This window comes from Strongyloides ratti (genome assembly GCF_001040885.1).
Source record: "Strongyloides ratti genome assembly S_ratti_ED321, chromosome : 2".
In the NCBI taxonomy this organism is placed as follows: Eukaryota; Metazoa; Nematoda; class Chromadorea; order Rhabditida; family Strongyloididae; genus Strongyloides; species Strongyloides ratti.
This window is the reverse complement of record NC_037308.1, coordinates 8657519-8675756: the sequence shown is the minus strand read 5'-3', so window position 1 is coordinate 8675756 and position 18238 is coordinate 8657519. Positions and strand designations below refer to the sequence as shown.

Genomic DNA, 18238 nt, shown 5'->3' with positions numbered 1-18238 from the left:
ATATATGATGGTTAAAAATAAGTGAAATCAATTTTATAAGTAGTTTAAAAAAATGCAGCTTTAAAAGTTATATATAAAATAAATTTTTGATCATTTTATAACAAAGCACACAACAGCAAAAGTGATTTTGTTTGAAAATGATAAAATTTAACTTATATATAATTTTTTAGGATATAAAAATTTTAGTTATACACATTTTACATATACATATCTATGATACAATGATTAAATGATAGAAGTTTAAATATAATTGAAATTATATAATTAACAATTATAAAAGATATGGCAAAGATTATATATATGTATATGTGTATATATTGAAGAGTGATTAAAGAAGATACTTAAGAAATAAAATAAATTGTATTTCACTGGTTGTTATTTAATCAAGATGAGATGATGTTTTATAGACAGTGTAACTGGTTTGAATATTAGGTGATTTTGATCTTAAATCTGATGGATTACCAGACCATTGAACTGTTTTACTCCATGATGTTCTATTACCATCATCATCTACATTTGAACCATGTGTTGTTCCATGAGATAATCCAGAAATTTCTTCAACTGTCATATTGAGATTTTCCATTATTTGTTTTCCAGCTTCAGGTTCTATTATTTTCATATGAACAGCTTTTGGTATTGAATATCTTCTACCAGTTTTTGGATTAACTATTTCACCAGTAACTATATCTAATAAACCACTTTCTGCAGCTTCTTTTACAGAAACTCTTTTATTATTTGCAGGATTTTCAATTATAGCATCATCAATATTAAAATTACTTTTTCTAAGACTGTCTAAAAATTCAAATTGTAAATCAGCTAATCCTTGTGGATCATCAATTATACTAGCAGCTCTAGATCTTCTGATATCCTCAGAAAGACTAGATCTTATTTTTGTACTTAAACCAGGTTCATTTTTTACTGGAGTTAATTTAACTGTAGTCGTTTCCATTGTTCTCCATTTAGGACCACTTGAATGTCTTTTATCACTTTCACTTGGTATTGATTCAATTTTAAATTTATATCCTTCAGCATCTTTTCTTTTTATAGCATCTGCTACAGCTTGTGCTGCTTGCATTGGTGATGCTATCAATGCAACAAGACCATATTTTATGGCATCTGTAAGTTTAAATTTTTCTCCATTTTTATGTATATATTTTCCATCATTATCTATTTTTTTTCTATTTATAGCTTCATTAAGTGTTACTGTTTGGGATCTATCAACATCATGAATTAATGAATCACCATCAATGATTCCTCTTTCAATAGCATTTTTAAATGTTAAATATAGTCCTGTTTGTTTATCTCTAATTCTACCACTATTTTCATCAAATTCATCAGACTTAATAATGTTACTAAGATTTTTTTCATCACCTTCAGAAAACTTTTCAACAGTTCCAGGATCAATATATCCTTTTTCTACAGCTTGAGATATTGTCATTTGATTACCACTTTCAATATCTGTAAAAGTATCATGGACTAAGTCAATATTTCCTTTTCCTAATGCATCAACAAATGACAATCTTTCTACTTGTCTTAATTTATCACCAATTTCTTTTGAAATTTTTCCTTCACTAACAGCTTTAGAAATTGGTGTAACGGTAAATTGATTTAATTGAACTGTTTTATTACGTGGATTAAATATTCCAAGTCTAACAGCTTCAATTAAACTAATCATATTACCAGTTTTATAATTAGGTATTGATGGTTCAACAAGAGCTTTATAAGTTGATCCATCAATTAAACCTTTAGCACGAGCTTGATCAAGAGGGAATTTATCACCAGATATTACATTAACATAAAGATTTTCTTCAGAATTTATTAATCCTTCACATAAAGCAGCAGTAATTGGTATACCATATCCTTTAGTTGGATCATAAATTCCTTCCATTGTTAATGAAGCATATACAGGTTTAACAAGATCAAGCCATGTTAATTTTTCATTTGTAAATGGATTAATAACAGCTCCAGTATGTTTATTAATAATTCCAATTTCAATACCTTTTTTAACAGATATTTTTTCACCATTAACTGGATGAATAATTCCTTTAGCTAAAGTTTCTGATAATGTAATATCAAGAAGTCCCATATTAGAGGCTTGTGATAATGATAATTCTTCTTTGGTACTAGCTGATTTATAAGTTAATTTTTCAATATCAATAATACCAACTTTAATGGCATCTTGTAATGAAATTTTTCCTCCATTATTATCAATAACACCTTTATTGACAGCTGTTTGAATATTAGAACGGAATACAGCATATGTTTTTGTAGTCTGTTTACCTTTCTTATCAACTTTTGCTAAACCTAATCTTTCAGCATCAGCTAATGACATAACTCTACCAGTTCTTTTATCACGAATTCTGTCAATACCAACAAATTCAGCATGTGGTTCTAACTCAACAGATTGTACTTGAGCTGTAGATTTAACAGTTGTTTTAGTTTCTGTTACGAATGGATCTGAATTTAATTGAATTGTAAATTTCATTCCAGATGTAGGATCAACATATTCACCTTTTTCAAGACCATTTGCATCTCTAACAACTTTAACAGTTACTTGTTTTCCACCACCAAGATCAACAACTTTGTGACTAGAGTCTCCAGGTTGTCTAACAGCAAGAGCTGAAGATGATGAACTCTGTTCATATTCAATTTCTGGTGCATAAGGAGTGAATTGAAGTCTTTGTTCAACAATTCTTTGATGTGGACCTTTATGTGCACTAAATGAAGAAACAGGTGTAGCTCCAGCAGCTGATACCAAACCAGTAGTTAAAGCTTTTGGGAATGACATTCTTTCTTCAGTTTGAACATTTGTAATATGTCCAGTTGATGGGTCAATAACTCTTTTTGTAACAGCATCATTATATGTCATATGACTTCCTGTTGCTGGATCTTTAATCATTAAACTATCTCCATCTAACAAATCTTTTTTGATAGCTTGTGGAATAGGTATTTTTTTACCTTCTGTAGTTGTATATAAACCAGATGTCATACTTAAACGTCCAGAAACTAAACTATCTTCAAATGAATCTTTAATTCCTTTATCTTTAATAAGTTCATGTTCAAGGGCTGCTTTAAGATCATAAACTTTTCCTGTACTAGTATCAGTTACAGTTCCATTAATGTCATCAACAATATTTTCTTGAATTGCATCAAGAAGAGACAATTCTCTATAATTTTGTTTATCATTAATAGTTGTACCATATGGATCAATAGCACCTTTCATAATCATAGATTTCAAAGTCATTTGTTGTTTATTTTCAGGATTAATAAACATTTTAGTAATTGTATCAAAGTTGCCTGATCTAATTAATTTACCAATAGTTAATGCTGCAAATTGGTTAGTTCCTATAGGTATAGCTTCTTTCTTGCTTACAGCTACTCTAGTTTGAACTTTAACAGTTGTATTTATGGCATCAGATGCATTTTCTGGAACTCCTCCAGCTGGATATACTTTATGTTGTTTTGCAGCTTCTGTAAATGAATATCTATGATTATTTTGTTTATCCAAATAATATGAATTTTTAGAATCAACAACACCCCATTTTTCAGCTTCAGCAAATGACATTTCTCTTCCTGTTATAGTATCACGAACACGTAAATCATCAAAACTTAATTTTCCTTTAGCTAATGCTCTATCAAGATCAATTCTTTCATTTGTAGTTAAATCAACTAATTCTCCAGTGTTAGCATCAAATGACCATGCAGTTTCATGTTCCTCAATCATTGGAGTACCAACAGGTTTGAAACTCATTATAGCACCATTACCAGTAGCAAACTGTATAATTTTTTTATTTATAGAACTACTGTTAGCTGGAGGTTCAAAAGCAATTCTAACAATATTTTTTTCAATAGCATCTTTCAATGAATATTGTTTTCCATGGTGTTTTATTTGTCCATGAGGTGTCATGACTTTTGATTCAAAAGCTTCAGTAGCAGTAATTTCTCTTCCAGTTTTTGGATCTGTCATTGTAATACTATTACCATCAAGGAAACCAATATTAATAGCTTCTTCAACAGACAATTTTTTATCTGTTGTTGGTGGTGTAATAATACCATTATCTAAATCAATGAATCCTTTTCTTTCTGCTTCACGGAAATGATAACCGTCAGTAGGAACTTCAACAGCTCCTTTAGCACCAGTAATAGCTCTGTATACAGATACTCCACCTGGTCCACCAACAGCTGAAGTCTCAGTTCTACGAACTCTCTTGACAGTAGTTACTGATTCTTCAATATTTTTATCTGGGTATATTTTTGGAGCAAGTTGTTGTGCTGTTTCTGTTACAGATTCATCAACTTTTTCCTCAATTGTTGGTCCATTTCCAAGAGCTTTAGCTGGAATGATCCATTCACTATTTTCAGATAATAAACCTTGTGATAATGCTTCTTCAAGTGATACATCAATATCTCCTTGTCTAAATCGTTGTGTTCTTGAATCAATCAATCCTTGTTTCATTGCTTCAGCAAGTGTAATTTTAACTTGATCATCACCAAGAACATGATGTTGTCCTGGTCTTCTAATTCTTTTTTTTCCATCTACTTTCTTTCTAGAAGAAACTAAAGTAGGTGGGATATCAAGTAAGGAAGCTAATTTCATGGCACCTCTAAGTGTAAGATGACCACTATGATAAGCATCAAATGCAGTCAATTCACGTGTTGATCCATGTTCTTTAACAACAATTATACCTTTATCTAAGTCAATTAAACCTTCAGAAACTCCACGAATAATATTCATATCACCTCCATAACTATCTTTCATTCCAATTGAAGATGAAATAAGTTCATAAAGTGCTTTGTCAATGAAGCCTCTTTCAGCTGCTTGTGATAATGAGAAACTATCCTTAGTAATAATATCAATGAATCTTTCTGATTGTGGAATAATAATTCCTTCACTAATTGCTTCTCTTAAGTTTATCATAACTCCAGTCTCTGTATTAGTTATTCCTTTAACATCAAATATAGTATGTTTAACTCTCTTAGTTAAAAGACCTTCACTAAGTGCTTCATAAAGTGACATTGTTCTTTTTTCATTAACAATATGATATAAACCATCAGCTTCAATGACACCTCTTTCAAGAGCTTCAGATAATGAAATGACATCTTTTTCCTCAATATCAACAATATGTCTTACATCAGCATCTATTAAACCATAAGCTATGGATTGTAAAAGTGAAAATCTTTGACGACTTCCTTTATCAATGAAATGATTAGTGCTATCAATTTGATCTTTTTTAACAAGTTCATACAAAGTCATTGGTTTACAGATCCATCCTCTATCTTTAGCTTGTTGTAAAGATACTCCTTGTTTATTTTCTGTATCGGTGAAGTTTCCTGTTCTAGTATTAATAACATTTCTTACGGTAGCATCACCAAGAGAAATTTTTTCAAGATTATCAGTCTTAGTAATCTCTTTAATATTTCTATTTAAAAGATTTGTCTTCTTTGAACAAGCTTCACGTAAATTAAATTTGTCGTCAGAATTTTTATCATTAAATTCTCCTGTACTACTATTAATTAAGCCGTTGTCAATGACGTCAGACAATGTTACAGCTATCATTGGTGTACCACTACTAGAAATCTTGATGTATGAATTAATCAATGAATCTTGAAGTGATAAAGTTGTTGAACTATATTTTCCTTTAAATTCACCAGTTTCAACATCCAAAACACCTTGTTCAATAGCATGCTCCAAAGACATTGGTGGAAATTTAAGAATTCCAGCTGTTATTAAACGAATTTGTGTCTCTGAATTAAGAATTCCTTTAGACATCAATTCATCTGCAAGTAAAACATCACCACTATGAATGTCTGTAATTTGTCTTGTCTCAGGATTATATAAATTTTGTTGAATAGCCTCAATAAGCTTAAGACTTTGTTTGGTTTCTGGATGGTAGATTCCAAGTTTTTTATTTAATAAATCATTGAAACTTTCTTTGATTAAACCAAGTTCAGCAGCTTTTTCAAGAGATATTTTTGATCCAGTATGAATATCGAAAAATTCTCCACCATTAGAGTGAAGATCAAGAAGGCCTTGGCGAATTGCTTCAACAAATGTTAAAATTTCACCTGTCTGTTTATGAAGGATACCTTCCATTTCATAGAATTGTGTTTTTGTTTCTGTCTCTTCAGAATATGTTTGCATTTCATCTTCATATTCAGAAATTTTGGCTTTATCAGGGACAGCTTCGAGATTGTCAAATTCATCTACATCATCTAGATTAGACGCTTGATTCATTTCAAAAGCACTGTTAATGTTAAATTCAGGAACCTGAAAAAATATATTTAAATCTTAATTTTTTATGATAAACATACTTTACGAAGTTTGTCAGCAAGTTCTTGTTCACGTCTTAAACGATCACGTTCTTCTTGTTCACGTCTTAAACGTTCACGTTCTTCCTGTTCACGTTTTAATCGATCAAGCTCTTCTTGTTCACGTCTTAATCTATCAGCTTCATCAGCAAGCCTTTGACGTTCACGTTCAGCTTCTTGCTCACGTCTTAATCTTTCAGCTTCATCAGCAAGTCTTTGACGTTCACGTTCAGCTTCTTGTTCCTATAATTTTTTAAATTACAATTAAAAATTTATTTGACATACCCTTCTTAATCTATCAGCTTCATCCTGAAGACGTTTTCTTTCACGTTCAGCCTGTTGTTCCTAAAATAAAAATATTAGAAATAATGTATATTAACATGAATTTTAAAGTTTTAAATTTATTGTTACTAATATTGGATAATTGAAAAAGGATAATCCAAAAATTAAAGAAGCAACAACAAAAAAAAAACTTTTTTTTTTAATAATTATTAATTGGAAAAATAAACATACTCTACGTAGTCTTTCAGCTTCTTCTCTTTCAGCTCTTAGTCTATCAGCTTCTTCCAATGCTTTCCTACGTGCCAGCTCAAAAGCTTGTCGTTGTGCTTCAAGTTCAGCCCTTTTTTTATCTTCTTCTTCCTATAACCATTGAAGAATGTCGATAAGAGATGTTATATTTCATGCTTTCATTCAAAGACATATGATCATGTTTTTCACTCACATTTAAGGCAATCATAGCAAGTAGCAGTGTTGTGGTAAATGAGATTAATAAATTTTAAAGCAAGAATAGGAATTATACAATAATAGCAAAAAAAATTAGAAAAATGATTAGAAAAAAAATGTACAATTAAAGCAAAATAATAATAAAATATTAATTAAAAGCATAAATATTATTTAAAAATTTTTTTTTTTATTGTTAAGATAACATAAAATTGTTTATGATTAATTTTAATAGTTAATGATAAAAAATTCAGAACTTTTTATTTTATAAATACACACATAGGACATATTTTTATTTTGAGATTAATTTTTAAATTTGATTTAGTTTTTTTTTAAAATATAAATGTTAGATAAAATGTATAAAAAAATATAACATTTTTAAGGTTTATAAATAATAAAGTGATTTTTTTGTCAATTATGTTTTTTAATTAACTTAAAGCATTAATATGTGTAATTAAAAACAAAAAACATAAAACACTTTTTTTTTAACTTTTAACTTCAAACTACCTGTGTTATAGCATAAATTTATGGATGACTCACAGTATAAAAGAGACAAATTTGGCAGTTAGCAATAAAACAAAAGGTTAACAGTTTATTGTTTGGTGAGTTTAGTGGTATAAATCATGATAATTTTTTTTATCATTTTTTTAGTCTAAATATATAAGACTTGTTGTTGCAAAAAAACGAAAAGAGCAAAATTTTTGGTTTAAAAAACGTACCTGTTTTTTCTTTTTCCAATTTTGGATAAGAACCTGCATTTCATTTCTTTTTTCAAGAATGAATGATGACAATTGAGCAAAACGACGATTAAGTTTTTCTAATTCTTCAGTAACTTGATCAGCACCATTTAGTGGTTGTGGTTGTTGTCTTTTAAAGCTTAATTTAATACCATGACCATGGATATCGATAACAGTATCTCGGAAACCACCAAGACGATTATCATATAATTTAGCTTCACGAATAAATTTACCACCTTCACGATTAACTTTTTCAATAGCTTCTGTACGTTCCTGAAGTTGTGAATATTCAGCAATTAATGTATCTAATTGTCTTTGATATTCCTCTGGTCTAAGATGATCAGGATTTCTAAGAGAATTTATGGTATTTTCAACTCTATCAAGCCAATCAATTTCACATTGATATTCACTTCTGTATATCATTTGAGTTTGAAGAGCTTTTTCACATAATCTCATACGTTCTTGAACTTGTGAAGAAATATTTTCCCATCTAACAGTCAAATTTTGAACTTGCTCATCAAGAGAATCAACATCTGGATGATTTGGAGCATTATATCTTGTTCTGGCAACATGTTGACGAAGAAGTGCAATGTTTTTGTTCAATGAGTCAACAATAGATTGTTGTTGTTGAAGAATCATATTAAGTTCAACCAATTGTGAATGAGCTCCACGTAATTTTGACAAATCTGCAGGTAAGTCATCAAATGAGGATAATGTAATTTCGTGTTGTTTTACAATATCACTAACTTCATGAATTCCATTCAATACCAATTCTAATGCTTTAAGTCTATCAACATACATTCTTGAGAGATCCCAAAGATCTTCCCATCTAGTTGTAAGAAAGTCATTATTTGCTCTTTGAGAAGGTGTTGGATTCAAAATTTGTCTAAAGAGTTCTTTTACATTTGATACATCTGAATCAAGAGATTGTAAAGCATCTTCAAATGCTTTGTGGTCCATAATATGATTTTCTAATTTGTCCATATCATCAGCAATTGGTTCCTTGACTCTGGAAGTTAATTTTTCCCAGGCTTCTTCAAGCTTTCTAGCTAATGAACCAAAGGCATCATCAAATTGTGATGAATGATCAGGCTCTGGTGGTTTCATTGATTCATTAAGCAAATTATAGAAATGCTCATTTGTACTTCTAAGTTCTTCTCTCAATCTTAAGGCTAATGGATCATTTGGATCCATTTCACTTAAAAGCTTCATCGTATCTTCATTTAATGCTTTAATAATAGCATCTCTTTGGTCTGGATCAAGTGACATAAATGTATCTAAGTCCCAATTTCTAATTGTCTTCATAGTATTTAAAATCATATTATATCTAATTAATCTATGTTTCTTTTCCCATAATTTTTTCATTTTTTCAAATGATGCATGAAGACGATTCAAGAAGTTGGTTAGTCTTGGATCTGGTGGAGGTATTCTAAAGACAACAGATGGAACTTTTGCTTCAACACCATCAATTCCTCTTACTCTCCAATAGATCATATCATCATTATTTAATAATGTACATTCATCACCACTACGAATATTGATATCTTTACTATTGTAATCACATAATGCGGTTACATGTATTGATCTTGAAATTCTTTCACCTCTTTGCCAAAGTGGAGATATTTGACTTGATTTTTCAGTTAATCCCATCAAAATTCCATGATATTTATTTAACATTTCTTTAACTTCATTTAACTCAGCAAGGTATTGTTCACCTTCATCAAGTGAAAAATCACTGTGATTATAATTTTTTTCTAAATGTTCTGTTTGAAGTTTCATCCATTGTTCAACTTTATCTGCTTCCTCCATAAATGATCTTAAGTTTAGAGCATCACGAAGGTGACCTTCTAATGCTTTAGACAAAGAGAGAAGCCATTCCCATTGTGATGACATACATTTAAGGTATGATTCAATTAATTCAACAGCAGGGTGACGTTGATTAATAAGGGCAGCTCCCTGATTGTGTACATCATTAAACTGTTTTTCACGGAGTTCAATTTCATGAAGAAGCTAAAAATAGATAAAATTTAAATACATTTAATCAATAGATAAAAATTAAAAAAAAATTATTTGTTTACGGTAATAAATTAAAATTTATAAATAAAAAAGCTAATTTAACAAACCTGTTTATAATAATTTTGAAGCATTGGTAAATCAAGTTGGTTAATATCTGACCAATTTCTGGATACTTCAATATCCTCTCTTTGTGAAATCCATATTAATTCAATTTGAGCAGCTCTAATGAAGGCAATCAATGAATCTAGGTCAAGCATACGACCTGCTGACAAATCCCTAAGTTGTTGATATTCAGATTCAAGGGTTCTAAGTAATTCACAATATTCATATGAATCCTCTACTGTTACCTCAGCCTAAAAAAAATATGCATATTATGTTTATAAAAATGTTTTTATTTATTAATTCTCTCTTTTTTTTTCCAAGATCAATGATCAATTGAATTTTTACCTGTTATTTGTTTTATTCAATAAAAATATATACAATAAAGTTAAAGACAATTTAATTAAAATATTCCCAATTTTCCAAGGACATTAGTGATATCTTGTTTCTAAATTATGATACTAACTATTTTTTTATATATCAACAATTCCCACTTTACTTAGGTAAATATATTATTATATATTTAATATTTTAATAAAAAGTTGCCTACAACACTAATGAGATAGTAAATATTTTTACACTTTTAATACTATATATTAAAATTAATATGAGAAAAGAATAATTTTCAATGCCATTTAAGGAAAAAAAAAAGACTTCCAAGGAAAAATAAAGAGAATCAAATGTTAAAATAAAATTTATTCAAACATACCTGACGTGCAATACATTCATCAACATCTTGTCTAAAATCTTGAATGTCTCTATTTTCAAGTTTATGATTTTCAAAGATATCTTCTAATTGTTCCAAATCCATATTAAAGTCCATATTATTAAGGCGTTCCATGCGTACACGTACCCACTCAATACACTCTTCAACTCTTCTGAAAGACGTCTCTCTTTGTGCTTCAAAACGTTGAATGTTTTCTCTTCTAATAGTTTCAGTTCTTATATTGAATTTAGACAATACACTACCTCCAATTCTATCAAGATATGCTTCTCTTCTTTGATGTAAACCATATACTTGTTTGTAAAAATTACTTTCTTCTGGATGATGGTTACTCTTTAAAACTTCAACATCATCGAAAAATCCATTAATTGTAGGTTCAAGAGTATTAAGATCATCAATAATCTCAGAAATAATTCTTTCACCTTCACGTACATTAATTGTCTCAGCTCTAGCTTCAATATCCTCAATTCTATTCAAAATATGATCCAATTTTTCATTTGTTATTCCAATTCCTCTAGTTAATTTACTAATCAAATCATTTAAATTACCCTAAAAATAATTGGATTAAAAAATAATCTTAAAAAAAATAAAAAATATTTTATATGAAAATTGTTTATGTTAGTAAACACAAAAATAAATATATATTTTTTTTTGACCAGAAACCTGAATTTTAGATAGTTCAACTAAATCTAAATTACGAAAATGGATAGATCTTAGAAGATTTTCCCATATTTCTTCAATAGTATATGTAGATAATTCATTAGGAATTTGAAAATATTCCGTATTATTAAGTGCTTTTTGTATTGCACTATACTCTCGTGAAAGTTCCTCTTTTAATGCTGCTTTTGGTGGTAAATCTTCTAATTCAAATTTATTTAATTCATCTAATAATAATATAGGACTGGAGTAAGATAGTTGTTCATTTTTAACTTCCATTAAATTTGTGACTTCTAATATCCATTGACGTAATAAGGTGGCTCTTTGTATATAATTATCCATAACATTCATATACTAAAATTGAAACATGGGACATGTAATTATTAAAATAGTATTGTTAGGATAAAAACAGGACAAAGTATTAGATAAAAAAAAGAATATGGTAAAATTTAAAGGATAGAAATAAAATATTTTTGTTAATAAAAAAACTTACTCTTGATAATTCATCAAGATGTGGTAAGGCATTGTAAAGAGAGGAAACATAAGTGATAACAGATTTCTCATCAGGATGATCACAATCAACATCTTCAGCATCTAATAATTTTGAAACACCAAATTCTTTTTCAGCAACATTAAAAGCATTGTCAAGACGTCCTCTGGCAGTAACATTTTTATCAGAAATTTTTGCCCAATCAATTAGATTTGGTCTGTATCGATGGAGAATGGCATTAAAAGCTAATCCATCTCTCCAACTATTTGTAAAGTTAGATACATTTACACCGGGATACCCTTCTGTAGCTTTTCTAGCCCATTGTAAAAGTGCATCACGAGCTGAACCATTATCTGAGTGACGAAGAACTTCAGATACCTAAAAATTAATGTTATATTTAATGATAAAATAAAAATTATATTAAATATTTCACACATCAAATAAAAATCACACTCTAAATTTTTTAGTAAAAATTTGCTTTTAGAAAAATATATATATTTTTTTTTTAAATTTGCTAAGTAGGTTCCCTAAGTTTTAAGAAATGATCAAACAAACAAGCAAAAGAAGCTATTTTCTTGAAGAAGAAAAATAAACAAAAATAAAATACCATACATTTTTGGAACCATATTTATTTTTTGATCTAAAACTATTTCTTTCTCTTTCTCCTCTAGTTTTTTTAACTCTTTGTACTTTTCTTTCATAATGTTCTCTAGTTTCATAACTAGAACTTTCAGAGAATCCCTGACCAAAATTAGCATTATAAGCGGTATCATAATGACGATTCATTGAAAAATTTCCTGTATTAGATGGATATGGTATAATATCATTATTTTGACGATGATTATTATTTTGATGGTAATTTTCATTTGAACGAAATTGGGAACCACTATGATAAATAGATTCCTCTGGACCAGAGAAACCTAAAGGCATTTGATCACGACCTATCCTTTCAATAGGTATATTACCATTAGTTTTTGCTGTAGAGTAATGGCTACCAGATACACTTCCATTTCCTGATTTTGAATGATTCATAGTAGGATTGGTATCTACTTGCTGTTGTGAATCCTGATATGTTTCATTTGCAATTGTCTGTCCATTAACTTCATGTTTCCTGGTAGCTTTTTTAGTATAACTTTTCAAAACTTTATACATGATATTTTAGAAAAATTTCTTTGATTTAAACTAATAATCTTTTTAAAATATACTACAAATATAATAATTTTTTTTTTAAAAATATTTTTGTAATAATAATAAATATATGTATATATATACAATGAATATAGAAAAATCGGTTAATGGCATTCAATTGATATTATTAAATTTTGGAGGGTGAAAGGTGATTAATAATAAATTAATCAACCTTTTATAAATAACGAAAGAATTGTATAAAATTGATATAAATTAATGAAACAAAAATGGTCAATGTTATTAATGATCGTAATATAAATATATGTGTAATAAAAGTAATTACTTCAAAACCGGCAATCATTTATAAAGAATGTTTTGAGAATACATGTATATATATAAATATATATATATATATATATATATATATATATATATATATATTTATAATATTATTTTTATATGTATATATATATATATATAATAAATATTATATTTATATGTATATATGTTAAATAAGTAAAGAAATTTTGGTCGCGCAATTATGATAAGACTTTTAGGGTGTATACCACAACAAGTAATGATTCTGTAAAATAGTGTTTGTATCTTTTAATAAAAGAGGGAGTTAACAATGATCAGTAACATTCCTTTAAAATGATTTTATTATAATAATGTTATTCCTACCCTTGAAAATTTTTGGAGGCGCAACCTACAGTGTGGATGAAGATATATATATATATTTAAATGTTTATATAATTATGGTGATGAAGATATATAATGAATGTTTGTTACAAAAAGTGATTTCAACTGCTTCAATGATGACCCGTCCTTTTTTAGAAAATTATATAATAATATACATATTAAAATGTGAAAACTTTATTTACCATAATATAATACATTAATATATATATTAATATTAGAAAATGAAAAAATAAATGATGAAATTTTATAATCATAGGTAGATGTAAATATCAAATATATATTTAAAAAATTTACTTTACTTATTACTTATAACTGTTTTCTATTTCTACACAAATATAACTAGCAATTTTTTTGAATATTTTATGAGTAAGAAGAGAATTAAAAGAAAATAGAATAAAAAAGAACTTTTAAAATAAGAAGATTATAAAATTGTTTAGTACACTTCCTGACAATTGAATTTACTGTTGATAAAAAAAAAGTACTTTAACAATTCTTATGAATGAACATAATTAATAGATTTAAAACTATAATAAAAGTTAAAAGAAAAATTAAAATTTTGTAAAAGATATCATTTATTTACACATCAATGTTATAAAAAGTTGTATTGTAGGTATAAACATTTAATTTATATTAAAGAAACCTAAAACAGCTGGAATTTTTTTTTTCTAACATTTATTTACCTCAGTAATTAATGTAATAAAAATATATTTACAAATTTTTTATATGATTTAGAAAAAAAAGAAGTTAATTTCAAGTATCAAATATTAAAAATAAAGAATTCATGTTATAAGATATAATATAGAATGTATAAGTAATGTGGTAATAAAAGATAATAAATAGAATGTTTATAAAATGACATAGTTCTTGAAATTTTATGGATCACAAATAATGCTTTAATAAAAGATCTTTCTTAAATATAATAAAGGTATATTTCAATGAAAATAAAAGTTTAATAATTATATACATATATATATATATTTATGTTTAAAAACACTTCAACAAGCAAGATTCTTTGCCTTTATTTAGACAAGATCATTCTTTTCTTTATATTTAAATAATCACATCAATAATAAAATCATTCCATTTTGTCATTAAAAAGTTAGTTTTGTAGAAATATTTTAACAGAATTTTTTAGAAATGAATGCAAATGTTTTAACAAATATATAATATTATATGTACACGTCTAGTTTAATGTATTACATTAGAATTATAAAATAATTTATATCTTAATATAGAGATGATTATTTTTTTTTTTGTGAATAATAACAAAAAAAAATAAATAACCTTTTTTTTTACTTTTTTTTATATAATTTTAAGTTTTAAATTTTTGTTATTATATATATATAAATAAATATTTTTCTAAGAGCAAATTTTTTCCTTTAATTTTTATAAAACAAATATTAGAAGCAAAAATAAAAAAGAATGATGTTATGTGTGAAATTTTTAAAGCATAAGTGATAAGGGTATCAAACGTAACCTGTGAAGCTTGGAAAGAAGCAAAATTATTGCTAAAAGTAGCACTGTTATTAGGATCATTTGTATGAGATGTGGTAAATGAAGCATCTTGACACAGCAACTCTTTTTGCCTTGTTTTAATAATAGAGACCTGATAATTAAGAATAATTGTCCATATCAATCCTAATGTTAATTTAGAATTTCCTTCAAGAATATCCTCTGGTCTGATGTTGACAAATTTAATATTTTGTTTTTTTAAAAAATCTAAACATATTTGTATATTTTGTATTCTATGAAATCTTGTGTATCCAGTTTCTTTTGGCTATAAAAATTTTACCGTTATTTTTGTGATATAATTTTAATTAAAAATTTTATATTACTCATTTTCTATGGAACATTAATTGCAAATTAAAATTTATTTTTTAGAATAAAAAAAAAAAAAGGTTTCCTAAATTTTTCTCTCAAGCCTTTTTTTTTTTGTTTTTAAATATACCAAAATTGATGAACAAGTAAATGGAAATATAAGTATTAATATATACTTATCCAAAAGAATTATAAGTATAAAACCAGTTATAAACATTTTCTAATTACTCCAAAATTAATCATTTCTTATCATTACAAATCATAATAATAATATATGTTGATAGAGGACGTTAATGGTTAAAAAGTATAAAGTTGTCCTTAAGGTATTCATCCGTACTCTAATTTTCTAATTAATATAAAATAATTTTTATTATAAATTAAATATCTATTAATTATATATAAAGTTGTTTTCTTAAAATTTTCAATATCAATAATAAGTGAATTGAATATGATTTATTTTTAATTACTCATTCATATAAATGATATGTGTATATTAGAGTTTAACTCAAACATGTTTTTAGTTATAAATAAAACTTGCATCTATTATATATATATGTTTACTTTAAAAATGATCTCGTGTCAAAAAATGTTTAAACATTTAATTAGATTAATGTATTATTTAAAGAAATTGCGCAATTGGTATTTTAAAAATGTATAATTAGATAAAAATTTTTTGTTAAATTGTGTTTGGTTAAAAAAAAGTGTAATAATACAATGATAAATAATTTAAATATTTTATACAATTACTATTTATATATCTAGAAAAAAAAAATATTTTTATCAAAACATACCAATCTTTCTGATGTTAGTATTTCTAGAAGAGCTATTAAATTGTATCCATCACTAAGATCAGTAAATAAATCTGTAACACTCCGATTTGTCTAAATAATAAAAAAAATATTTTAACTAAAATATATCTTTCCTTACCTTCTGAAGATGTTTATTCACCCATTTTGTAAATGTCTTCTTTTGTATGGCATCACGTTCATCTAAAAAATTTCCAAGTAAGATAAAAAAATATATATTATAATTTAAAGGATAACAAAAAAAATTTATTAAAAAAATTATTTTTTTAGTATAACAAACCAGTTTTAGCAAGTCTTTTTTTTTCAAGTCTCTCAAACATTTTTAATGAACTATCATTGTTTGATGATTTAGATGAAGAAAGTAAATAACTCTCTACGGAAACATTTTTTTTATCATTATTATATAGATATCTCATTTTTTTTTAGGTAAAATAATTAAAATATATATATAAAAAAATAATACTATCATTAGATAAATGGTATTTATATATTTTATCTTCAACAAACTACCACAAAGAAATTTTATTGTTATCAACATCTTACGTATCATTTTAAAAGTATTAAATTAATTCTTCTTAAAATTATGATAAGAATGGAATGTTTAGGTAAATGTAATTTTGAAAACTATTTTATTTTTAAAAAAAAAAAGAATAAAAATTTTAAAAAGATACTACTATATAAAGAAATTGATATTTCAAGAAGAATTATTTAATTATATATAATAAAAAATTAAATAGTATTATCAATTTTTTTAAAAAAAAAAACCCTTTTAAATAATTAAACCTAATATGTACATACCTTTTAATTTTTCCAAATCATTCTCATAATGTTCAAGATGAGCATTTTCTTGAGCAGAGATCTGTGTATGATCAGAGGAACAATCTGATCTGTAGCCTGCATTAGATGTTGGAGATATCATATTATTAATGTAATAAGACATAATTAGAATAGATTAGAAGTTGGTTTAAGTGAAAAAAAAAAGTGAATATTAATAATAGTTCGTAAAAAATATTTAATAAGTAGAAAAATGTCTATATATTTTATAGTGTGTACTTATTCAAATTTTGATTGTGAATAATAATAACTAAATAGACATCTAAAAAGTATGAGTAAATAAGTATCGAATAATAAAATACAATAATAATTAGAATAGTTGAGATAAATAATAACGTATTTTAATGGACTTTCCTAGTACAAGCAAAGTAAGTAAAAGTATTAAAATATATTATAATAATAAAAAAGAAAAATAATAATACTTGAAAAAAAATTTTTTTTTTTGATAAGAGTAAGTTATAGGGTATTTGAGTTGTACAAAAATAAAATGAGTAAGTGGGAGCTTAAATATTTGGAAGGTTCTTGAAACGGTGAATGAAGATTAAAAGTTGTGTTACTAGTCAGATTAAGGTAAAATTTTTATCCAAATCCGATTAAAGTTATAATTTTTAAAGAAAGTTGAAGTTATAGATAATGAATTTAGATAAAATATTATTTAAAAGAATGCATTTATTTCTATTGTAAAATAATTATTTATAATAATTAAGAATAATATTTAAATGAAGGTCATTTTTAGATTAATAACTTTTAATTAATATTATTCCTAAAATATTGGATCAGCTTGGCATACAAAAAAAAAAAGAATTTAACATGTTAATTAATAGGTAAATATTTGCTTCAAAAAAAAAAAATTGTTGAGATTTATGATTTATAAAATTTTCAAATAATAGTGATTTAAAAGTTTATTGTTAAACAAATGGACAATTAAAATTTGACAGTTTACTTGGAGAGAGGAAAGAAGATATGAATGAATGATACAAGTGTCAATCTACTTTTTTTTATCTGCCTTTCTTTGTTAAGTTAGATAAATAGTAAGAATATTTAAAAATATAATAAACAATTAAACATTTATATATAATATTGAAAAAAAAATACTATAATTTTATTATTTTAAGAAAATTAAAATAATGTATAATATATAATCTAAAATATAAAGATTATTTAAATATGTATATTATATATATAAAGATTAGTGAAA

The 18238-nt window shown here is 26.0% G+C and overlaps 1 protein-coding gene across 1 annotated transcript; it reads right to left on the bottom strand.

Moving 5' to 3' along the window:
• Window positions 1-379: 379 nt before the first annotated feature.
• Window positions 380-17125, bottom strand: SRAE_2000276300 (Plectin repeat and Calponin homology domain and Spectrin/alpha-actinin repeat-containing protein; the record flags this gene model as incomplete). The annotated part of the gene is made up of 14 exons (XM_024653871.1): window positions 380-6268; window positions 6313-6552; window positions 6595-6654; window positions 6823-6951; window positions 7752-9779; window positions 9893-10138; window positions 10594-11157; window positions 11272-11619; window positions 11759-12133; window positions 12368-12866; window positions 15055-15359; window positions 16192-16281; window positions 16328-16389; window positions 17005-17125. The coding sequence occupies 14 exons, from the start codon at window positions 17123-17125 to the stop codon at window positions 380-382; spliced, it is 10956 nt and encodes a 3651-aa protein (XP_024507305.1).
• Window positions 17126-18238: the final 1113 nt, after the last annotated feature.